This window comes from Osmerus eperlanus, chromosome 3 (assembly GCF_963692335.1).
Source record: "Osmerus eperlanus chromosome 3, fOsmEpe2.1, whole genome shotgun sequence".
NCBI lineage: Eukaryota > Metazoa > Chordata > Actinopteri > Osmeriformes > Osmeridae > Osmerus > Osmerus eperlanus.
Genome location: NC_085020.1, coordinates 6,438,377 through 6,463,229, shown reverse-complemented (window position 1 = coordinate 6,463,229; position 24,853 = coordinate 6,438,377). Strand labels below are relative to the sequence as shown.

Sequence of the window (24,853 nt, the reverse complement as noted above, 5' to 3'; positions counted from 1 at the left end):
ACTTATTAAAATGAATGGTCTACAAGGAGACAGAGCAACAATCTTTGTTTTTTTCAATCCTTGGTAATCAACAATGCAAACATACAAACATTAGCAGGGGTTTTACAGCATGTCTGTTTTAAACCTCAATATATTTCTAAAAGAATATTCCATCGACAATACTTCTATCTTGTCCTTGTGAAGCTCAGGGGTATTAGGTTTCACCTCTCTCTCTCTTTCTCTCTCTCTTTCACTCTCTCTGTCTCTCTCTCTGTCTCTCTGTCTCTCTGTCTCTCTCTCTCTTTCTCTCTCTTTGTCTCTCTGTCGCTAATCTCCCTTACTTTCTCTATCTGTTTTCAGGGCACAGTCCCACGAGAGCACTCGTCGCCAGGCAGATCACCATGGAAACGGGCGATGTGAGGGCAAGCTGGAGTTTGTTTGTGTTAACTTCAGCTGGGCTTTCATCTCCTCCTCTCTCTCTATCGTTTGATCTGTCTCTCCAAGTCTGTCACAGGAGCGGTTGTTTCCTATCCTCTCCTCTCAGCTTTCAAGGCTGATTCAAATGTCTTTTGAAAGTAGCAGTACAGTTGAATGTCACCATGGCAATGACGAGATGGGCTCTTGTATATCCATTGTATGAATGATCGTTGTATAATGTGTAAACAATGCGTTGACGAAAGTCCCAGCAACCCTGACCACTGTACATCACCCACACAATCTTCTTTAGAGAACCACCAGGGTCCTTCATGTCTACATAGACACGGTATCCTTGTGGCTGAGGTTTCCATGGAGGAGGCCAGTGAAGCAGAGAAGTGGGTCAGGCAGTGTAAGCCTCTACGTGTGACTGTGTACATTCCTGGGGCCTGACGCTACAGTAGGGTATGGAGAGGAACAGGGTATCAACCAGGGGACCGGGCTTTTATCCTGTCAAAATGAGGAGTATCTCTGTACACACTGTCCATATCTACAGCATGTCCTCCTTATCTTCATGTGCGCTTTACAAGTCGACACCAGACGTATCTTTACTGTTGTGTCTGTTCCATGAAAGGGAAGAGGAGCTGTCGCCACATTCACTTTTATGAGTGTCGGGTCATTTGTTGATTCAGCTCTGCATGTCTTCCCAAGGCAGCAGTTATTGTGCTGCCTTGGGAAGAGCAGACAGAGCCTTGTTGGAGATGACAGGGCTGGGTTGGATGAAAAGAGGCTCATAAAGGAGGAATTAGCTCTGCTGATGACAGATCCACATATATCTAACAGGGAGGCAAGTGTGGCGTTGCTGGCTGGGCGGCTGAGGGTGTGGGGGAAGGAGTGTGTGTGTGTGTGTGTGGGGGGGGGGTGGTAGGTGCTGTTACAAACGAAGGTGCTTGTTATTGACGAGGACTCTTGTTTTCGTTGGTATCGATAATTGCACCGATCGATTCACCCAACTGTTTAACAACTGCTCTCCCAATCGTTCAGCTCTCCTCTGGAGAAGAGTCACGCAGGCAGAGCCGCCTCACGGTTGCCTTAGCTTCCTGTTTTGGGAAATAGGATTGTACTTGGCCCTCAAGAGCTGTAAACACCAGACTCTCACACTGTTTAGCAATGGTACTGACTTTGGCAAGGAGCCTAGTGATCCGGGTGTTATGTAATCTCTGGTCAGATGCTGGCTTTGTTGGCAAGAGTGGAGGTTCTGTGCCCAGGGACGCAAGTCGCAACGAACAATAACTGCAGTCTCTTTCTGGTTTCTCTGCTCATTTACTGTAGACACACTGTTTGGCTTTAAACCTCAGTCTCATGTTCATCACTGAACTGTTTGATTCATCTGAGCTCAGGCAGCACTTTAGCACTAAGACCTGAGGCATTATGATTCCACTCACTCACTGAACCACCTCCACTACCCTAGCGTAGATGTGGTTCTGTTATGAGTTTTCCTTGATCTGTAACAGTCTGTTTCCCTCCATCCCAAAAGGAAACCAATCGATTCCGATCTAACAATAATTTAACTAATTTAACTAAACTAATTATCTATTGATCTGCATCAGGCCAGTAAACTGGAGTGCCACACGGAAATATCTCATCCCAAACCACATCTCCATTGGCTGCTTTGATAAATAGCTCTGGGAATAATTTGCACCTAACGGAACAGTAATTACTTCCCCTCTCGCCCCCAGGGTGAGAAGCAGATAGAAGGTAGGGTGTGAGATTACATTACTGGGCGGGTGAAGGTGGGGCGAGAGCGAGGATTGAGGTGGGGGACACCATCCTCTGAGCAGGCAAGCCATGCAAGCCAATGATGCTGGGATCAATTCAGAGGACTCATCATAGATAATCTCCTTTCATATTGCCTCCCTCCTCCAGATGCATGACAGATTGTCCCGATGCAGAGAGAGAGAAAGAGAGAGAGAGAGGGGGAAAGGTGCTCCCGCATTCATTTGCACAATGTGTGGTGAGGTGGATTGAAATAACTATAATTGAGTTTTCAAATGAAATTATGGCAAAGCAGCCAATCCAGTGGACACTCATGTAGACAAGCATGTAGATCCCAAAGTTTGATAAATATTTTGCACAGTTTTGTGATGTCAGTGAGTAGTTTTAAGTTTGCTAAGGAGCATTAATCCAGCTTTTACTCTTTGGTTGGTCTCCAGTTTTTTCTGCGGCAGCTCATTAGAACTTAATGAACAGCTTTTAGACGGCCTTTGATTAGGTCTCAGAGCATCCATAACTTCCCCTACACACACGCACACACACATGCGTGCACACACGCACCCACCCTCACTGGGAGTCCAGTATAAAAGTAGACACATCCGAAGTGGCTGCGCCCCGCTGCTCAGCTGCAATATGCTGTGTTAAATAATTCAGGACCTACTGTTCTGTGCAGCAGTGGGCCGCTCCAGTTGAGTGCTCCCCTGTATAACACTCCACTGGGCACAACTAGCTCTCCCCCCCCCCCCCCCTCCTATCCTCCTCCTGTCCCCATCATCCTCCCTCCTCTACTCACATTCTCCTCCCTCTCCTACCCCCCATCCTCCTCCTCCTAGACCCTATATCCTCTTATGCCCTCTGTTACAAACCCTCCCCCCAGGGATGATGTGCCTAGGGCGGGAAAGGGGAATGTAACCCTGCTGACCCACACCCGTACCCGTAGAGGCTAGATGTATGAAGGGAACATGATGGTAACATACGTGATGGGAGTGTAGACCCATGTGTGGTTTGCCTATCCACTTTTCCCTTGCCAGGGATAAAACGAAAGGCTCTACACCGCGTGTAGGTGCAAAAAGGAATAAATACTTTCTTTGACAAAGGGGTAAATCATAAACGTACAAACGCAATCACAAAGTCACTAACCAAGGTGCAATAAAGGATCTCAAAAACACAAGGTCGTGGACAACGCAGCTCTCCTGAGGTGTTGAGGAGAGAGGCTTTTGTAGGCAAAGTTGGGGGATTCTGATTGGTTGTTATAGAGAGGACAGGTGAGTGGTTAGCTGAGGGAACCGGAATGGACCAATCAGGAATCAGGAAGCTTCTGTGAGATCGAGTGGAAGACAAAAAGAAAAAAGAAAACACAAAACGAAACACAAAGCCACACCCTCATCTCTTAACTTCATTCTGCCTTCAAACATTCAACTAGGGAGGACCCCTCTAAACTCCCTCCTCCCCCTTCCTCCACTCCCTCCAGGCTCCTCCCCCAACTGCCTCTCCCTTATTGATCCGACGCCAGTGGGTCGATATGAGCTGTTAGAGAGGTGTCACCTGAGATGTGGCTGGGATTTTGTCATAGCACAGCATGTAATACAGGCAGTGCCAGCTCCAAACTGGATCGTCTGAGTGCCTCACGACTTTTGGGGGACTACAGATGCTAATTAGCTTAAAGCTATCATCTGGTACGGTGCATCAAATAGTGACCTTTATATTTTAAATTGCAAATACTGCCTTTAAAATAAAACAAATAAATACAGACTGAGGGAGCCCACTGAGAATTAAAAAAACTCAACCGAGGGTACATGGCTTGTAAGCCCACAGAGTTGCAATGTCTCCTGAGTAAATGTCTTCACATCAGTGGGGATCATCATGCTGTGTGTCATGAAGGACTCCTCGTTCATTCCTCCCTCTAAATGCCAGTGTTGGCATTTAGCCAGCAGCATCTCCTTCACCTTCCCAAGGTCTGTTGTTGTTCACTACAATCACTGAGAGAAGCTCAGAGCAACCTTCTGAACATGAAATATCAACTCACCGCTGATTCTAGCCCTAATTAAATCCCAGAGGACCATCTCTACTGTAACTGCAGACAGCCCTAAGCTTTAGCTTCATTCTTAGCAGAAAAAACAACTTCTGTTTTCTTTTATGGCAAATCCGTAGAGTAAACTTTCAAATTGCCTGCACATTGCTGACTAGTTATACTGCATACCCCTTTGAAATGCATATTTGCATTAGAAAGAAACAGTTGCAGCTCCAACTGATCTGATTTACATTGCACTGTGGGAGGGGGTTGGGTGTGCGGCGACATGACAACTGAAGAATTTAGGACAAATATGATGTAATTTAGAGCCTTTTTTGTGGCTATCTTTTTTTCTAGCATCAAAGCCACACAGGCAGACTCGGAGAAGGTAGTCAGTTTCAACATGAGTCATTAAGGATTCAGAGGAGGTTAATGTGGCTAAGGATGAGGCTGGTCTAAATCTAGTGTTACCCCAGGGAAAGATTGTTAGAACAATTGCCTTGGGAAGTACGAGTTGAAAAGGGTAAAGAGTACAGAATGATAGGTTAATCCAAACACACTACACAACAAACACAGGTACAGGTACAGACAGACACTGGCACAGACACACACAGTAAAGAACAATTCTACCTAACATTAGGCCAAATAACTTTGCACCAGTGTTTACTTTACCAATATTTATTTGTAAATCTTTAAGGACCATAAATTGCCCCTGGCAGAAACTGCACAGCAGTAGCTTGAAATCAAACCGCTTAGACCTCATTATCCAGGCTTAGTCTGGGCTCATTTGAGAAGTCTAGCTGTACAAAGTGGGAAATATAAAAGGTTGAAAGTTATCAGTTTATTTACACTTTATTTCAGTTCAGTACTCATTATTTCAGTTTATTTTGGTTTGAGCTTAGATGCTCAAACAGCTAACATCCTCCCATCCCCTTCAGCTTGTCCCTGTCCCATCAGACCCTGTTGAAATGGTAGAAGCTCTCTATCTCTCACTGTCTGTCTGTCTCACTGTCCCTCCTCTGCTGCAGTGCCTGGTCACACAGGGCTCAGCTTCCAGAGAGACAGATAAAACAGACAGCCCTTTTCACACTAGAGAGGCAACAATCCTTGGAGAGTGTTTGTGGTTTCGCCTGCCTGCCTGCTCTGGCCTGCCTGCCTGCCGTTTCCTGCCTGTTTCAGTCCTCGCACAACTTGACGTCCCAATTATTTATTCTAAACAACTTCCTTGGTGTATTCAGTTTTAATTACTTGGATAACAAGTACTATTTTGCTCATTGTACGCGTGTGTCTATGTGTGTGTCTTCTTCTTCCAGACTATTTGACCTTGTTTGGAACTGTTGAACCTGCTTGGAACAAAGGGTTGCACAATCAGATTTTCACACATTAGGCTGTGCCGCTGCTGTGTTAACTTGGCATTACTAACATGCAGAAGTCATGGGAGCCAGCTTTGAAAAGGTTACTGATGATTATCCTGCAAAGAAAAGCTGGTTGGTTTCACTATGTCTTCCTGGAGGTCAGAGGACAGTTTACAGGGCATTGATGCTCACAAGTTACAGCCACATCGACATTATCATCATCATATGAGCTTTGTAGCTGTCATATGAGCTCATTATCATCATCATATGAGCTTTGTAGCTGTCAGTTGCATAAACAAGTCCAATGTTGAATGTCCATCTGATCGATGGACATTCAGTTCTTCATCTGGCAAATAAGGCAGTTAGTTACACATTAGTTCAATGACTCCGTCTGTCAGCCTTGAAAGATCTGTACTGGTGACATCCAGGCTATCAACAAGATGTACACAGCCAGCTCTTGAGGCATGTCTGCGTGCTGCTGTTTATCGATGCAATGACTTTTGTATGGATGCAGCCTCTGGCGAGGCCAGCTGGCCATTGCCCCTACATCCATCACTCCTGGACAACTGCATGGGAGAATAACACTGCTGCTGTATATCTATAATCTAGTTCTTTACACACACGGGTAAAACACACAGCCAGGTAAACAAAGGTTCAGTACACACACACACACACAAATAAAAGCAGTCTCTGGTGCGACTGGTTGAGGTAACTGGACAAAGGAATGATTCTTTAACAATGATGGTACACAAGAGAGCTCACTGGGACGGACATGCATCAGTCATACAAAGTGATCCAATTGTCCTGCCTTCGGAGCATGCTTGAACTGGGGAAGATGCTGATTCAGAACACCACTGAGTAAACATGGGAGGAAATTCATTTTCACTGCTGATTGAAGCTGAAGAGAGCAAACTTTTGTTTTGTGGCTTACCCAATAATCAATTCAGAGTTCTCTAAACGAGCATGTCGTTATTCTGATCCCACAATGTGTGGTGGTGAGAAGTTTTATAATGATGAGGTTTAAGGCAGCTACTTGTATAATCAGACAGAGACTCATGGGGTCTAAAGACGAAAGATTGCTTCTCACTGGGGGGTACAGGGATCACTTCTGTCATAACAAACAAACTTGATTATTTTCCAAGTATGGTTTGTAGGAAATCAAAGGAGTTGCAATAAATATGTTTTGATCCTAACTAGGATCAAAACTTCCTTTGATCTAACTAGGCTACACCAAATTAATATTTCAAGCAAAGACAGTGAACATGACATTTCCCTGAATAAATTATAACGGTATGTAAAAACTCAAGCACCTGAGCGTGTCTCCCACCTCTTCAAGAACGATATATTTTTGTACTGCCTGTATCACCCTTGTCTCTCTAAAAATTGATTATCCATTCTTCCGAATTATGTGGTGCAGACAAGACTCATGGTACCTGCAATGTGTTGTGTTGCATCTCTATGTCTGTCTGTCTGTGTTTTCAGATAAAGGCTTCGTTTACACAGGATAAAACACATGAGAAGTGCAGTCAAGACCAGAATCGGTTCCGTTTCACCGGTTAAGTCCATAACTTCCTATCATTGCAGTGATATTAATGTGTACCACTGTACCACAGGGACAATGAGGAGTGTCTCTCTGTAATCAAACACAACACAAACAAGGCTTGAGACATCGTTAATCAACACTAATTGTCTGATGTCAGTGGTACAATGAGTCATCCATCACACCAGTCATCGGCAAGGCCCAATTAAACGCTCCCAGAGCAAGAGACAATAATGTATTTTCTTTCTCAGATAGTAATTCTATAAAACAACACCCCAGCAATTCAGTCTCTCTGGGTAGTTAACTGTAAGAAATCACATTCAGTCAGGAAAACATTCAGTGCAAAGGTACTTGATGACATGATCCCTTTTTGATGAAATCTGTGAAAAATTAATGTATACAAAATGTTTGAGAAATCTTATTTGTATCAAGTCATATTAGAGGGTGTAAGATAAGATAATGGGATGGACTAGCTGATAAGCAGAAGGCTGGATGAGTCAGATGTTCCATTTCCTTGCTGCCAAGATGGCCTAACCCTCACAGCACTAGGGGGGGCAAGTAATGGATGACTACAGACAGAAAGTCTACCATTCACACCCCACAGCCACACCTCTCATGACAGCCTTGTTCTCCTCATTTCCTCCCTTGGCAACCGATAGAGGCATGGTACCCACTACCAACCAAGCCAGCTCTACCTCTTTCAAAAACGTTTTACAACACTGATACATCACTGTTAGGCTAAAAACGGACTAATCCAAACTCTAAAAACAGGCAACTAAAAACTCACACTCTCAACCAACACCTAAAAAAACATTCCTTCCTTGCTGAAAAATTAATAGTCTCCAACTCTGACTCAGTGCCCGAATTTATTTTGATTCTATTGTCGATTTTCAATGTCTCTGTCTCTCCTCTTTTAGAGGATGGAAAAAGAGAGCAGGGAGGATGACAGTGCCTTGGTTGTGGCAGAGGTATGTCTTCTGAGGTCCCTCCAGTCTAGGAGCCCCCCCTTACATCTCGACAAAGAACACGGTGGAGGGGAGAAATGAGAGGATGTAATTGGACGAAAGCGAGAGCAGAGAGATGGACGGCTAACAAAGCAATCGAAACCTTCAGTGTTGTCCGATATCATTTTCACGCCAAATTGTCGAGTTGTCTGTTTTAGTCGCTAGATTTATTTTGGGACAGAACAAAATACTAACTACTGTAACATGAAGCTGAATCTTCTGCACTTTACAAGTCATGTGGCTTGTACACAGTACTCAAGTCTCGTTTTTAAATACACCAAAATGAAATACTGGCCAGGGAGGAATTGTAAGCAACAATTGCTTCAGTGGAATAATACTAAAGTTGAGACCATCTAACACACAAAAAAAACACAAGAATGCCGTACATTGTTGTGGGCTGATCTTAGGGTGGTCATAACGTTGACAGTAAAACAAGCCATAGCTATTAATTCTCTAAATAGCTCATACAAATTTCACAAACTCATAAATTCCAATGCATGACAGTTGTCTAGACATAAGGCATAGATGTTACAAGAGGTTTCTCATAAGCAAATTATATACATTCCAAAGGAAAGTGTTGGACTAATATTGTATACTTCTACTGCTTTATATGGTGTGTATTTCACCTGTGTGAGCTGTGCCAAGAGGACAGTGCAGCTCTGTGTCATTGAGTTCCCTCTGACGGAGACATGGCACAGACTGAAGGACCCTTGATTTTCTAAGGAAAAGGTGGCCCTGTGATTGCCTGTGAATTGAGTGCAAGTCAGATGTCTCAAGAGCAGTGTGTGTTCAAGAGCATGGTTTAAAATATCCTGCTGTGTATCCAAGACATTCAGACAGAGCAGGAATACACTCACTTTCAACCTTTCAGCTGCAAATTGATGCATGACAATCAATACTGTATCAGAGTGGATATACTGAATCCATGACACCACTATGTGACTTATCACACATTTTACTCATCCCAATATACCTTTATATAACCCTTAGCAGAAAACAAAAAAAATTACCAAAGAAATGACCATGATGGTTGTCTTGGCAGCTGTTCCACTCCATTTCATGAGTCTCGCTAATAATACCCCATTATTCTCACATAGATGGGAGAGGACTAAAGTCATAGTCAGATGATGAGGATGATGAATATTATCTTTGTCTCTCTCTTCACCCAAACCCTCTCCCCAAGAGCCTGCTCACAGTCTAAGATTACTTCTGTTAGGAAGCAGTAGATGATCAATCAGATGGAGGCCAGTGGTTACATACAGTACTGTGCATTAGGAATAAAGGAAACATTGCCTTCCCTCCTGACGCCAGTTAATGCACACTGTAATACATTTGCAAGTTAAGAAATGAGGTTAACACAAAGGACCAGGCTTTTTCATAATAGACGAAGATGTTCTCTTCACTACATGAATGAAAATGGGACATTTCTCTGAGAAATGTCTTTTAGTGAGATCTCTCTGCTGATAGAGACAGCACATTAGCTTCCCAGTGGACATTTTTATTTTAAAGCAACAAAGATACCAAGTGATTGGATGAGTTTCATGTTGACGGTGGCAGTTTGTTTGTGTGTTCCAGACTTGCCCTCCGTGGAGGGACAGGGGAGGTGAGAAGAGTGGGTTCTGATCTGATGACGCAGCTGGTCTTGAGGGTGAGAGGTGAGAAACAGCATCATGGATAAACTCGCCAGATCTGGACTCAGAGGAGAGGGCAGAGCCCCAGCAGATATACCAGACAAGGCTGAGATATCCGGGCCACCTAAAGTGGGTGTGAAATTCTGCACCTCCTCATCAGCTATGTGGGACATTGCACAACCACACACTACACAAACTCTCACAGATGCACGTGTAACACACACACATGCATTCACACACATACACACCGCCCTCCCCTGTGGCACGTCCCCCATCACACCCTACACTCTCACTCTGTATTCAGCCTGATAGGAATATAAATAGCTGGCGCTGATAAGAGCAAAGAAAATACTGGGATGATCTTCGACAGATGGATGAACAGAAGGGAAATATTTAATAATTAGCTCAAGTGAAAACGTTTGAGATGCCCACAAATATGGATTCTCGTGCGTTTCAAATGACCTGCATAAAAACGCACATTTAAAGCTGCACTGGTACATGCTTCCACTTCAAAACAGAGCTGACCAAGTGATAGTGACTCAGGCTGCTATTGTAAGACCACTGCTTTGTCGGAGCGTAAATCAGGTTAATCAGCTCCTACTCAAATCCAGTCGCAGGAGTTGAGGGCTGGGTCTCCATGGTCTCTTATTGATTCCTCCCACCCTCGCTCGTCCTCTGGAGGAGGAGGCGAGGAGAGAGGATTTCAAGGTTTGCCATTGTTCAACCGTGGCCGGTTTCTGATGGTAAAGGATGGGTAGCCTCTGCCTGACAACTCTGATAGGAAGGCGCCGTGCAGGTGCACACTGTTGCCAAGGGGACCAAACGAGAGCACACACTGAAAATAGGGCCTTTGGCTCCCTGCCTCCGGCAGGAAGCTTACTCAACCTTTGCACACCTGCACCTTGACTAAATGTACAGAACACACACAGTACCTCTCGCTTCGCTGCTCAATGGACTCAAACAAACAAACACACACACATGCATGCTCGTACAAACACGCATGCAGTTAGTGCTGTGGGGAACATTTGTGCCATGGGTTTGTTTCTTGTAAATGTATCTATTTCAGTCTGTGTAAGCTCTCTGAGTGTAACAGCATGGAAGAGTAAATTAGAGTGTGATGGTGAGATTAGCATGAGTGTGCTCTCAGAGTTCTTTTAGTGGGCAGTGGTTAGTAGTCTGGGATGAATTCTTACCCACAGACTCCCCAGATTAGACCTAATGTGACTAATCCCCTAAGAAGTGTACATCAGGGTGTGCTATTAATGTCAATCTAAACCCAAGGCCTTAAAACCAATGATCCATTTATTGAAGTATCAGATTAAAACTACTTACAACAAATACAACAAACAATAAAACACTAAGACAAAACAGTGCCATTATTCTACTATAATACGTGTACCTCTTTCTTTGTAACAAACTGTGCTTTATGTGTGACAAAAAACAATACTTATAGCTGTAAAACAGGGATGGCCTGATTTGCAATGACGTGCTTCAATAGATTTACCAGGGGTGGGAGACATAAGGGTTTCAGTCTCAAACCACATCCAGATACTACTTGTGTAGTAATGTCACTACTTATGACATTTCCACGTGGCCATTATCATTGATCTTGGTTGACACATAGATAATGACTTTCTAACTACTACCAGCCAAATGTTGAGGAGCCACACCAATCTCCCTCCGGAGCGATAAAGAACACATTAGGGGAAGGCTACAGCAGCGTGTAACGTGAGGGAGAGGGACGTTCCTGTGAATCTGGAGATCTCATGGACAGTCACATGCCCAGTGTTTACATTTACATTTAGTCATTTAGCAGACGCTCTTATCCAGAGCGACTTACAGTAAGTACAGGGACATTCCCCCCGAGGCAAGTAGGGTGAAGTGCCTTGCCCAAGGACCCAAGGTCATTTGGCACAGCCGGGAATCGACCCGGTAACCTTCAGATTACTAGCCCGACTCCCTCACCGCTCAGCCACCTGACTCCCCAGTGTTCCACACTGTGTGTCAGGATGCAGACTTGCAGCTTGTGAGATGAGGAAACACTGTTTAACGGTCAGAGGCCTTGCACAACTCATCACACACTTCTTGGAAAGACACAAGTTTAATGGTCAGAGGCCCGTGTAATCAATAAACAAGACACACACACACACACACAAACAGCCATGCCTGTTGCCGGTTCTGGTCTGCATTGTAAGGATGACTTGGCTGGTTGTTTTGTTGCTGTGTCATTGTGGCGTCATGGAGAGAGGCAAATGTTTCGCGTGACGCCTGGCAGGAGTCGTACTTCCTGTATCAGCCACTCACCGCTGTTCTGTTCTTTACACTGAGGATTTCTGACTTTGATCGATATAACATACTATACACATCACATCAAATCGCTGTGTATGAAAATGTTACCTATCCGGCAACATTCCTCAACACAGGCATGTTCAATCGAGCATGCACAACCTCTCATTTCCATTGTTAAGCTCCCAAGCAATGTGGGAGAAAACCCATGACCAAACATAAAGTCACAGGTTGATTCCCTCTAAGCATTGTACACTGTTACAATACTGACCAGATGGACCTTATGCACTCCAGGAATGTAGATGAGCAGACCAATGTCTATTGTGTGATTCCTTAACTAACTAAAATGGTCATTTCAATATCCTTAAGTGAACCAGTTCATTCACTTGTCCACATGAATCCCAACAGTGTATCTCAAGCTCTGTTTGGAAAAAAAATTCCCACGTGAGAGTAGATTTCTAATAAGTAAATATCCTGTGAGAGACTTGGCTAGTGTCTTCAGTAATGTAGGAGTCAGAGACACTCGTATTGTTACTGGTGTATCTTTCTACAGGGAGTAAGAGAAAGAACAGCGGTAGTGTATCTGTCTGCAGTCCAGTAATCTAGGCCAACCTAATAGAGACATATTCATTCATACAGCAGACTCAGGGGCTTCTGCATAAATTGTGAGGAACATTGCTACCTTTATACGAAAATCACTCCTTGCGATCTCTATTAAACGACAACAGCATGGCTACAATAACGCATGAGAAATGGTCAATGATCGCCAAACACTTGAGCTTGTATGCTCCTTTCGACCTCAATCTCACGCACACAAAGACACATGTTTCAGAGGAAACTTGTCCGTCCAGACATGGCTCTGGACATGATACGATGCCAGTGATAGTCAGCTTGTAGAACAGAGAAACCGAGAAGCGGTATAATGTTTCTCCTCAGTTAGCTCAGGGTGAGGCATCACTACAGGCTTTGATCATGAGCTCTGCTGCATCAGTCAGTCCTGTCTTCTCCACAGCAAAGAACTACAGTAGCTGCAGCTGCAGGGAGAAGTTGTCCTGCAGGCTCTGGTCTAGGATCAGCAAGGCTTATTCAGGCTTATTACTGCACATCACGTCTGTGGGACATCCATTGCTTTCCATCCATTTTACTCCAATCATGATGAAAAACAACAGAGGGATGGGGCTTTTTTTTATACATTTCAGCATGGTATCCACCAGAATAACAAAGTAGTAGGTCAGTCAAGGGATGATGTCCGGTGTAGAAGCAGACCTTGTGGAAGGTCTGTTGGTTGTTGAGAAGACACTCAGACGTTTTCCATAAAGTAGTTAATGTATAATGTTGTAATCAAGGTACTGTAGCTGATTGTAAAAAACACTTAAATGTTATTATTATTATTAAGGAAAAACATATACATATATGAAACATTTCAAATGCATTCCATTTTGTATTCCAAAGACTAGTTCTCCATCATTTCCCACTGCTTGGCATTTACCAACAGAAATAGGTTACAGGAACATATACGTATGAATACACGCATGAATAAATAAGCATGTGTTGCTCCCCGGAATAGACAGAGATTAAGAATGATCGAGAAAGAGAGAACAGGTGAGAGTGTTTTCCTTCTCAGAAAACGGAGTCTCCCAGCCTCCCAAAGCATCTGTCACAGACAGCATTGTAATATTCACCACCGGTCGACAAGAGACATCAGTTAGAGAGACGAGAAGGGAAGAGATAGTTACTTCTGTCATGGTCTGGCATTTCCTCCTTTGTGCCATGTTAAGCAGCTATTTCACCATAACTGTCACTTTCTATGTCACATCCTGTCAGAGAAAAAGCTATCTGTATAGATGTGTATCAAATTAAATAATAACACTGCAGCATAAACACATAACCATCTACAGATTATTTCAAAATATATGAACAATCAACCAAAATTCTAACAGCATCAATATTTTGTTTTCTATTCAGAATTGGAGACCAGCATCTTATTCATCCAGCATGCATAGAGTATATTGTAGACTGTCATGTTGAAGGTAGGACAGACTTAATGCTATCTGATCATCTGTAAGAGAAGGATTGATATTCAGTCTCCACCACTCCTCTCTAAAAGCACTTGTGAGGCTGCCCTCTGCCTTAAGTGAGCTCATTCGATTTGAAGTTGACAGGAAACACAGAGGGAATGGAGTGAAGGGAAGAGGGGTAGTGGGTGGAGGAGGAGGAGGATGAGGAGGGGGGGGGGCGAAAGTAGAGGAGGAGGAGGTGGAGAGGAGAAGCAGCAGCAGGAGGCTACAAGGTGCAAGGCGGGAGCGCCTGTCTGGTGGTTTGTGAGAGCTGGCTAATGTTTCATTTCGAAACAGGCAGACGGCTGTCGGACCAGGAAACACAACACCGGCGCACAAGACCTTGACATCTGGAACGGGCTGCCTCCTCCCATGATGATTTGGGCACATTTTGACGACAAAAAATATGAAGCCAAAGGATGCTTGCTGTTTCGATGCTCATCAGACATTCAGTTCACAAATTGACAAACATTTGCCCACCTAACCATGGAGATAGCATTTCCCCCCCGTGTACACTCATGGTGCTCAACTGGATAAGCAATAAACCAAACTACAGTGTTTATTTTTATCTTGTGTGCTCGCGTTAAGAGTGTAACTAGGTTAAAGCAAACTAATTAGACTGCTCTGAGAGATGGTAGCCTGGGTGAGAGGATGGAGAGGAGGGCTCCTCTGGTCTCTCAGCTAGTATCCCAGCCAAATTAGCTCCCTGCGTGTTTCATGTGGGTTCACGGACCACGCTTAAAAAGTCCTCAGATGCGAGGTTTCGTTTTTTCCACCCCAGATCCTTCCCTTCCTCCCTTTTCTTCCAACCAAGCTCCTCACATGTCATCGAATGGGAGCTGGCAGGGGGACAGATTGATCGAGCAGCAGCCTGTTTGTTACTGGGCCATTTCTACGACAGTGCTAAAGGGCCTGCATTCTCTCTGGAACCAGCCCCGCTAGAGGAGGCTCTCTCTGAATATCGAGCAGCTTCGCTGAGGTCTGCTTAGCACGCAGAATACAAATGGTTCACATTAATGGTATTCTCTGCATAACGGAATAACCCATTTAATATTCAGTTAATGAGGTCTATTCCATTACGGCAGTGTAAGGGTCAGGGATGCAAACACATGTATGGTCAAAAAAGAGAGAGGTAATTGAAGCCCTCGCCCCGTGGCAAATATCCATATAGTTTTTCATTGTAACCCGTTAATGTCATGCTAATTGGTACCGCAGTGGAATATAAATGAGGATTCTCTGTTTACTACTCTCTCTCTATGACAGACTTAACCCTTGTGTTATCTTCCGGTCATTCTGACTCATCAGTCGTTGTGACCCACCGTCGTATTGCGACTTTACCGCATACGAAAAAAAGTTAAAACATTTTCTTTTAACCGTTGGGCTGTCTCAGACCCCCCACATTGCGAAGGTTAAAAGAAAATTATTTTTATTTGTTTTTGTATTGGGTAAAATTGGGTAAACACAACGATGGTTCATTATGAACCTTTGGGTCATGTGACCCGAAGGCAGCACAAGGGTTAAATTCTCTTTGGCTCGAATAACAACTCCCCCAAATGCACTGCAGTCTGATGCGAACTTCTAAGAAGAAGATACACACACATACACACACACACACACACACACACAGAAAGACAAGGATAGCGACAGAGATAAAGATAGCTAGAGAGACAGGCAGAGAGAAGATTCTCCATAACTTGATAGTCCAGGTCGAGGTCTCTGCTTTGTGTTGCTCCCAGGCCTCTTCTCTATCTACCAGCCACATCTCCTGAAGACTATCTTAACTCTCGTGCTGCCTTCGGGTCACATGACCCAAAGGTTCATAACGAACCATCGTTGTGTTTACCCAATTTTACCCAATACAAAAACAAATAAAAATAATTTTCTTTTAACCTTCGCAATGTGGGGGGTCTGAGACAGCCCAACGGTTAAAAGAAAATGCTTCACTTTGTTTTTGTATGCGGTAAAGTTGTCGCAATACAACGGTGGGTCACAATGACTGATGGGTCAGAACGACCCGAAGATAACACAAGGGCTAAACCATGCCCCATTTTGCCAGCTACCCTTCAAAAAGCTGGATCATGAAAGGAATCAAACATTGGGTTGTATTTCGCTCCACACTCAATTGCACATTTCAGACTAAAGAAAAAGTCATCTCCAAATGGAAGTAAGACACTTTGTGAGACCCTATAAAGGGTGTCCTCTTGGGACAGAGCTTAAAAGGTTACAGGGCAGCTTAGCTACCGTTCACTGAAAAGTCAATCCTTCTAAGTGAATATGAAACACCAAAACAGTGGTGACCTGAACCTCTTCTAATGCAACAATAGGGTGTAGAGAAGCAACAAAGTTCATGTCCTATGAGAGTCTGATTCTCATTATTCCTAGTATTTTATGTCAGAATGAGAGAGGTTCCAGGCCTACAGTAAAGTACCATCTCAAACCCAGGAAAACCCTCCCTCCCCCCTCTCTGACTGTGTTATTCACAGAGATTTGATCAATTATAAAACTGCAAACTTTATTTAAAACAAATATATATATATTGCCAGATGGCTATTTTTTCTCAATTATTCGTGCCACAGCCAGAATATTTAGTTGGATTTATAATTTCATAGGGTTTTATGTGGGTAAATTATTTTTTAATCTTTTGGCCTTTGGGGAGGGTTCAAGAGCCCCACTGATTTACTCATACCAGATGTTCCATGAGAACTAAAATGGGTTGCATTTCAACAAACCAGACATGCATCCAGCAATCACTGAATTTTGACCTGAGGCCACATCTAAGCCATAGTTATGAGAATATCAATGGAGGAGGACCACAAACCACTCCAAACATGACATGCAAAACAGAAAGTGTCTCTAACAATGTAACATCCTCTGAGATGAAGATTGAAGAACACTGCATCCTCGGCCACAGTGGCAACTTACGCAGTAGGTTCATCGGCCTCTTAAAGAAACAGATACTCATGTGTTGAATTCATGTGTTGACTGAAGAAGTGCTCTGTACTCACTGAAAGCTGCCACTGCCAGGATGAGGGTGACCACGATGGAGACCCAGGACACCCACAGGGCCTTCTTCCTGTAGCTCTGGGCCTCGTGGGGCTTCAGCCTCATGCTGCTCTCCAGCAGACCTGGGATCAGGTGACACATCATATTAGTTCATGCTAGTGTGAAGAAGTAAGTAGTATATCAGCGGTAAGTAATAAGAAACCGCAGGCTAAGACTCCCTCCAGAAGCATTCTGGGTTAGTTCCATGCCTCTTCCTCATGCACCCAGAAAGCACCGGGCTGTTGAGGATTTAATTTAGCAGTCGACATGAGAAATGACACACTGCAAGCTAGAAGGCAGTCAGACCTAATTAGCTTGGCAAAACAGCTCTGTTATACATGGCAGGGTAGACTTGTTCGCTGTAGTCTGTGATAGGGCTGAATTAAGTATGCTGCTAAGAGCAGTGCTGACAGGTGGCACAATGATCACCCAGGCAGGAAGAGAGTCTCCTCGAATAGAGAAAAAGAGAGAGACAGAAAGAGATGAGTATCGGCGAGGGAGAGAGGGAACAGAAGATGGAACGAGAAAAAGAAACAGAGAGAGAGATACGGAGAGAGTGAGAAAGAGAGAAAGAGAGAGCGAGAGAGAGCTAATAACCTTCACCTATTTCTTAAGCGGAATATTATCCTAGCCTTAATAGAAGGTGTCTATTGAAGATGTTGAAGTTTTGTGACAGATCTCTGATCAGTATTTGAGGGAAATGCTTGCGGAATAGGTCAGGGCTCAAACGGGGATCAGATGCACTGACCCAGGACCACCTAGTCTGGCTGCAAGATTGAGTGCTGTTAACAACGTCTCCCTAGGGATGAAAACAAGAACAGTCCAGGGGTCAAATCTGTCCACTATCTCAAAATCTCTGGTCATCTTAAAAGTGGGTAGTGGAGAGAATAACATGGACCTATGAAGTTCAGCAATACTTATTTAGTAGGGAATTTAGCATGAATTATATATTAATACATCTATAATTGTATTTTGTTTGGCTGATCTAAATGTGTGAAGTGTATAATGTGATGCTATTACTTTTCTATTTAAATATAAGTGTAAATTTTTTTTTTTGTGTGTTTTCCATGAGTGAGCCTTTGTAAGGTTTGGGGGGGAGGGGGAGGGGGCGGAGGGGGCGGAGGGAGAAGAGAATCCAGCCTTGCTCAACTCACATGTCTAGGATCAGCAGTGAGAGCATGTGCTCTACCCCCACTACACACACACACACACATACACACACCCCTCCACACACACACACACACACACACACACACACACACACACACACACACACCCCTCCACACACACACACACACACACAAAAACACTGGATAGATGAATAAGTAATTTACCCCAACACACATGTATTCACCCTGACATTGTATTCTTTCTCAAAGTGTCCTGAATGCCAGCACTCAATAAAAAGCATAAATTATTCAAAACCTTGAATTGATTGCATAAGGTTATTCCGGGTAACAGATGCGTAGGGTGGTGAACTTTACCAGAAATCTCTAGTGGTGGAATGACTGGGACATCTCATGACATTTCGGTGTCAGCACCAACCAACATGGAAAGATGGCTGGCCTGTTTGTATCTTGCATACTACAGTATGTTTTGGAGAAACCTGTTAAAACGATTGCAGTGATCTGTGAAAATCTCCAGTCTAGAACAGTCTAAAACAGTCTAAGCTGACGGTGATGGAGGCAGCAGCATATTTGGGTTGAGATGGGGGGGCGAGTCAGGGCTTTTGAATGCAGACTAACATTTTGTTCAATGTGTGTTAGCCTCTTGCTTATTCATAAACCGTTTTTGTTCAGTCTTTTAAGTGTCATACTACTGAAAACAAGTCTGTCTAGAGGCACCCGCTCGATAGGACTCATGCCAGTGAAATACAGATCCAAGAAAAACATAATATCAGTCAACAACATGGACATGGAGGAACATTGAGTCGATGACTAAAAGGATTACAAGGGTAGGCTAAGATAAATGTTCATATCCATGCAGGAATGTTTAGCACTTGATCTTTGCATTCTATGGAGGGATAAAGCAGGAACATTCCTACAACTTGATCACAAGATCACATGTAGTGAAAATAAAACATGTACCGTTTAACCTAGTGGATTTTGGACCTGGGGATTTTCATCCCCTGAAAAGATTTATAGGCAACAGACACAACTTCTTTCAGTGGCACAACATCTGGCAGGGACTGATAAAATAAAAATAAAACGAATACAAATGATAAAACGTAGTTATAGTATGTTGTAACCTGTTTGTTTATTATGTTGGTCGATAAAGTGTTCCAAGTTGCTTAGTGAGGGGTTTATACAGATGATCAAAACTTTCCAAAATGTGCAATTTGTAAAAAACAAAACAAATACAGTCTTAAAACAATATGTAATGCCTGAAATACCTTGACCCTCAACACTGTCGGTGATTTTCATCTCTTGGTCCCGGTCCATACCAAAAGGATCGGCTTGACTCGGTCTTTTGGATAGATTGCCATCTGGAGCGCACTGGCCGTTTCGCACAGCTGAGGGATCTACAATTGTGAGGTCCGGGACCGGATAGTCTTGAGCCGCTGGGTCGGTCATTGTAGTTTAGTTTTTAGGTCAGTATCCTCGGAAAATAAATGTCACAACGGAGTGCCAAAGCCAGCCATCCAGGGCGCGAATGCCACCGTTGTTGACTCTCGCAGAAGGGAGGCAAGGAGATTTAGATCAACGTTATCTCACCAGCATCCGCAGCAGACCTCCTTTTCCGATGACAGCTCTCTACTAGTACGGAATGGGTTGCAGGAGTAGCAGCTTTTGAGACCACTTTGATTTGTTTCACTTCACTACTGTTGATAATTGAGAGATTCAAACTGCGATACGATGTTTTAGTCAATGGGAGGCGGTGGCACTAGTCCCCCCTCCCTTTACACTCTTGCCGTCTCGCGCATCATAGGCCTTTAGCAGAATGTTTTCATTTAATTCTATTCTGATTCTGAAAATCACTTACATCATATTCAAACTTGACAATTATGTCCACCATTTCTTTCTTTTGTTTAAACTTTCCACCAAAAATCCACAAATTTTATGCTAAATTTCCACTTATGCTATATACTGAAAAACACACAGGTCTATTCCATTAATTTAAATACACGGGGAATACTTCATTCCATTATTGGCTTTCAATCTGATTCACAGCCTTTCAACTCATTATGTTTATGTTAAGCCTTTATTTATGGCTTTCATGCATGCCCTGTGTCACGATCCCAGAAAGGGAAGAGGACCCAGACGCAGAGTAGCCTAGACGATGTGTTTATTTTTCTCACGAAAAGGACAAGGCAATAATCTTATAGTCTAACAGAAACAGGTCGGTAATCCACAAGGCAACAATGAATACAAAGGGGTAGGCAATATTCGAAGTCAAAGATACAGGGAAAAGGTCTATAGCCTATACGGTCTAAATATTTAAATATCCGTAGGCTCAGTACGTCGCTAACACAAACAATACCTCACAATGAAACAAATGGTCCAACTTAAATAGGCACGCTAACGATTAACAGGTGAAATCAATAAAATCAAATGACAGCCAGAACACATGACATAGAATCGAAATACTAGACAGTGAAAAACCAAAACCCACACACCCTGTCATTTCAGATGGCACCAAATAGGGGATGGGATGAATGGGATGACCTTTACATTATTTTGTACTTAAATTAGACCTATAGTGGACCTCACCTCACACAAAGGCCTATGGTGGCAATACGTTATATCACAAGGCCACCAGGTGTCGTTATTAACACGGGGGGTAGAAAGTGAAAGTCTTTTCGTTACCTTACCTTGCAAGGAACCTCTGTAGTGTGTCCTAAATGTAGCCTATATGACCAGATTTGGTATGCCTTGTTTTAGTTTACGTGTTCATTGACCATAAATACAGACAACTGGGCCTCTACTTTTATCGTAATGAAAGAAAAAACGACCTATTTTCATTTCAGCACCATAATCAATGTCTTGCTATTGTAAGCTTGTTTCTTGACAGTTTAATGCACCAGATATGAATTGTTCCTAAAACTGCTGGCGGAATGATGCTGATTCAGCATGGGCTACTGAGTATATTTAGGAGGGCGAATGGGTAGCCTACATCATCATCATCATATTTTAGTCTTCAGTAGTGTAAGCCACATTTACACAAACGAGACTGAGTTGTTTATGGAAGATACGTTTTATTATGGCGCCGCAGGTGACTCAGAAGGTGTATTTTGCCCTTTGTGCACAATATCATTCTTCTGCTGCTATTGGTTTGCTCCCGGGGGCAGAACTGTGGGGCGGAGAAAAAGACCGACTCGCGTGCGTAAACAATATTTTTGACAGTGGGCGATTAGTGTGGAAACATTTCTTAAAGGGATATCTTTCATTCAGGTCAGGATGAAGATTGATATTCATAATCACATTTTGCCAAAGGACTGGCCTAATCTAAAAGAGGTAGGTTAAAAGAATGGTTAACCAGTGGGCCTACCTGATTCTTCTTTTGCGTCATTACGCAGAGTTGCAGGTGACGGACAGCACCCTCATAGCAATCCTCAGTGCATTGTATTTAAAGTGCTGAGATGACAATATAGGGAATAATTCAGGTTGTATGGTATAATGGCTATGCAACCTCCTATAAGGGCAAGTTAATTTGACATTTAGTACAGTGAGTTACTTTGGAAGCGGTGTAAAGGGTTTTTACCACCCTATAAATCAACCGTATGCTTTGCTAAAAAAGAATCAATAGCTGGCAATGACCTCGTTGATTCGAGTCAGGCTCTTAGTCTAAAGGCCTGGTCTTGGATAATCATTTCCCATGTTCACTGTGGCTCCTGTGGAAGGGGACATATTGTGTAGGCAGAAGGCTATGGTGGACAAGCTCACCTAACGGAGCCTTCACCATTAGACCAAGTCTAATGGCTAAGTCATAGTCTGAAGGTTTGAGATAGGAAGTTTCACAAAAAGAAATGCTGTTCCCAACCACCACTGTCTGCTGAGCCTAAAGTATGTAAGATTGTAGTCCACCTCCATTCATATAGAGCATGAAGATGTTACAAAAATGTATAAATAGATGAAGATCATGATTGTTCTATTTAATTACATACAGTTTAACACCAAGCAGATATTTTCAATTGTAATTACAGTAAGTGACAAGATATACATAGTATATAATATGTCATCTATCAACCACACTGTGTTTCAGAGGTATGGATATGATGGGTTCATTCAGCTTCATCATCACTGTAAGGTGAGTGTCTTGCTGGTTTCACAGGTTTATAGTTCAGACAAATTAATTGACAGTCCTGCCTTATGGCGCCCCCATGTGGAAAGTGAGTAAACAACACAAAAGCATTGTTTCTGGCTCTGGTCAATATAGAACTGAATACCATACTTTTACTGAGTTGTGTGTGTGTGTGTTTGTGTGTAATCCGGATGTGTTCTATGGGTGTGAATGTTTAAGCCTGCACGAACATGTCGCATACGCTGCAGGGTCTGCCTGGGCCTTGCTGTGTGAGCAGCTGTAGAAACCAGCATGGTGTACTGATAAGCAGAACAAGCCATTTCAAACGAGCCAGAACACTATGGGCTTAGGCATCTGCCTGGGAAGTGAAACCATTGGCATCAGCAACTGCATAGATGGACATATGCTTGCCTACACTCCAAGCACACTCTGACGTGCATCTCTGACATTCAGAAGTCATTCACGAATCATTTGAACCGATGAAATATCACACTTTGAGCATTCTCTAACCATCACGTCACCAATTTCAAAAGTGATTTTAGTTTCCTCAGGCTGAAAATGTTGTGTGGTTAGTACATACAACTTTATACCCTCTCAGGGGGAGGCCCAAATGATGAAGGATGGGAAGCTGTTTCGTGTAATCCAGGAGAACTGCTGGGACGCAGAAGCACGTATACGAGACATGGATCAACATGGTAGGATGCTTGTCACGTTTTCAAGTTGGATTTGAATTGGAAAATGTAACACACCAGACTGGGTTGTGACCTTTTCCCTGTAATTTAGGCGTGACTGTTCAAGCCCTGTCTACTGTCCCAGTCATGTTCAACTACTGGGTACGTGTGTATCATGGAGCAAGGATTCTTTGACATTCAGAGAAATGAATAGTTTGTGCCCAATCTACTACCTAATGTATGTCTCTATCCTCACAACATATTGTTGTTTTCCATCCTGGCTTTTATAGGCCAAACCACATGATACTCTAGACCTGTGTGGCATCTTGAATGATGACCTAGCACAGACAGTCCGCAGGCATCCACGCCGTTTTGTGGGCCTGGGTGCCTTGCCAATGCAGGCACCCGACCTGGCAGTCCTGGAAATGAAGCGCTGTGTGAAGGAGCTAGGCTTCCCTGGGGTGCAGATAGGCTCTCACGTCAACAACTGGGACCTCAATGCTCCTGAACTTTACCCTGTCTTTGCTGTAAGGGAATACTGTTTCACGGCAGACAGACTGTTTTGTTTAATCAGTGTTTAGAGAAAAAAAATATTGAATTTCCTTCTCTGTCTCTCTTCCAAACAGGCAGCAGAGGAATTAAACTGCTCCCTGTTTATTCATCCATGGGATATGCAGGTAGATGAGAGAATGGCCAAGTATTGGCTTCCGTGGCTTGTGGGTGAGTGTAAGGAATGACAAGAAATGCAATTGATTATGCTTTTGAATAACTTAGGTAAGATTCAAACCGTGGTCTTCTATTTGAGAGTGCTGCACAAACTCATAACCTTGTACATTATTGTTATTGTAAGATTGTAGGGTATTTGAATGTTCTTTTCTTCACAATACACTATAGGCATGCCTTCAGAGACTACAATGGCAATTTGCTCAATGATATTTGGAGGCATCTTTGAAAGGTTCCCAAAACTGAAAGTCTGCTTTGCTCATGGTGGTATGTTGAACACAATATACATTTAAGTGAAATTATTCTCTTTTGACATTCCTATAGCAATGTGAAGTCTCATTTGATTTGTTTGTCTGTTTGTTTGATTACATTTTTAGGTGGTTCTTTCCCATTCACTGTTGGCAGAATTGAACATGGGTTTCAGGTGCGCCCTGATCTATGTGCTGTGGACAACAAAATCAGCCCTCGCAAATACCTCGGCTCCTTCTACACAGATTCCTTAGTGCATGACCCCATCTCCCTCAAACTTCTGATGGATGTGATTGGAAAAGTAAGCAAGATTTTCTTTTGATGTATATTTCATACCATAACGTATATAGTTACGTTTTGGGGATTAGGCTACACAGTATGGCTGCCAAATGAATAATTTAACGAAATTTATATCAGGCGTCTGTAACCTTGAGTTTGATTCTGTGACTTGACTTTTTCTTTTCATTTAAACTCAAAGGATAAAGTGATGTTAGGAACAGACTATCCTTTCCCTCTTGGTGAGCTGCAGCCTGGATCACTAATTGAGTCTATGGATGAGTTTGATGTTTCTTTAAAGGTAATAATTTAATCGTAAGCATTGTCTTTTATCTTCTGATGGATGAGCTGGGTTGCCATAACATGCTTTTGTGTTCTGTTGCAGGATAAACTGCTTGCAGGCAATGCATTGGACTTTTTGGGAATTAAAAGAGATCAGTTTGAATGATTTGTAAAAGATACAGGCCAGATGATGAATATCAATAAAATATTTGCATGTGTAATGACACAGATAAAAGAGTGTGATTGTGGTATTGTTGATCAAATTAAGGATAATGATTAAAAATACAGTCTATGCTACGAACAGGGGCAATCAAATGAA

At 43.1% G+C, this 24,853-nt stretch overlaps 2 protein-coding genes across 2 annotated transcripts in view; one reads left to right on the top strand and one right to left on the bottom strand.

The window, feature by feature from the left end:
* The window catches only part of tmem163a (transmembrane protein 163a), a 28,447-nt gene extending 8,327 nt beyond the window's left edge, over nt 1-20,120 (bottom strand). Inside the window, exons 1-2 of the mRNA XM_062456827.1 lie at nt 19,485-20,120; nt 17,056-17,175 (exon numbers count right to left, since the gene is read on the bottom strand). Coding sequence (XP_062312811.1) covers nt 17,056-17,175; nt 19,485-19,665 — 301 coding nt within the window. The 5' untranslated portion in view covers nt 19,666-20,120. The remainder of the gene's footprint in view (nt 1-17,055; nt 17,176-19,484) is intronic.
* Nucleotides 20,121-21,400: 1,280 nt separating this feature from the next.
* Nucleotides 21,401-24,831, top strand: acmsd (aminocarboxymuconate semialdehyde decarboxylase). The gene is made up of 10 exons (XM_062456826.1): nt 21,401-21,546; nt 22,295-22,339; nt 22,932-23,028; nt 23,117-23,166; nt 23,295-23,531; nt 23,631-23,724; nt 23,899-23,994; nt 24,105-24,277; nt 24,455-24,553; nt 24,638-24,831. The coding sequence occupies exons 1-10, from the start codon at nt 21,490-21,492 to the stop codon at nt 24,698-24,700; spliced, it is 1,011 nt and encodes a 336-aa protein (XP_062312810.1). The 5' UTR covers nt 21,401-21,489; the 3' UTR covers nt 24,701-24,831.
* The last annotated feature ends 22 nt before the right edge of the window (nt 24,832-24,853 follow it).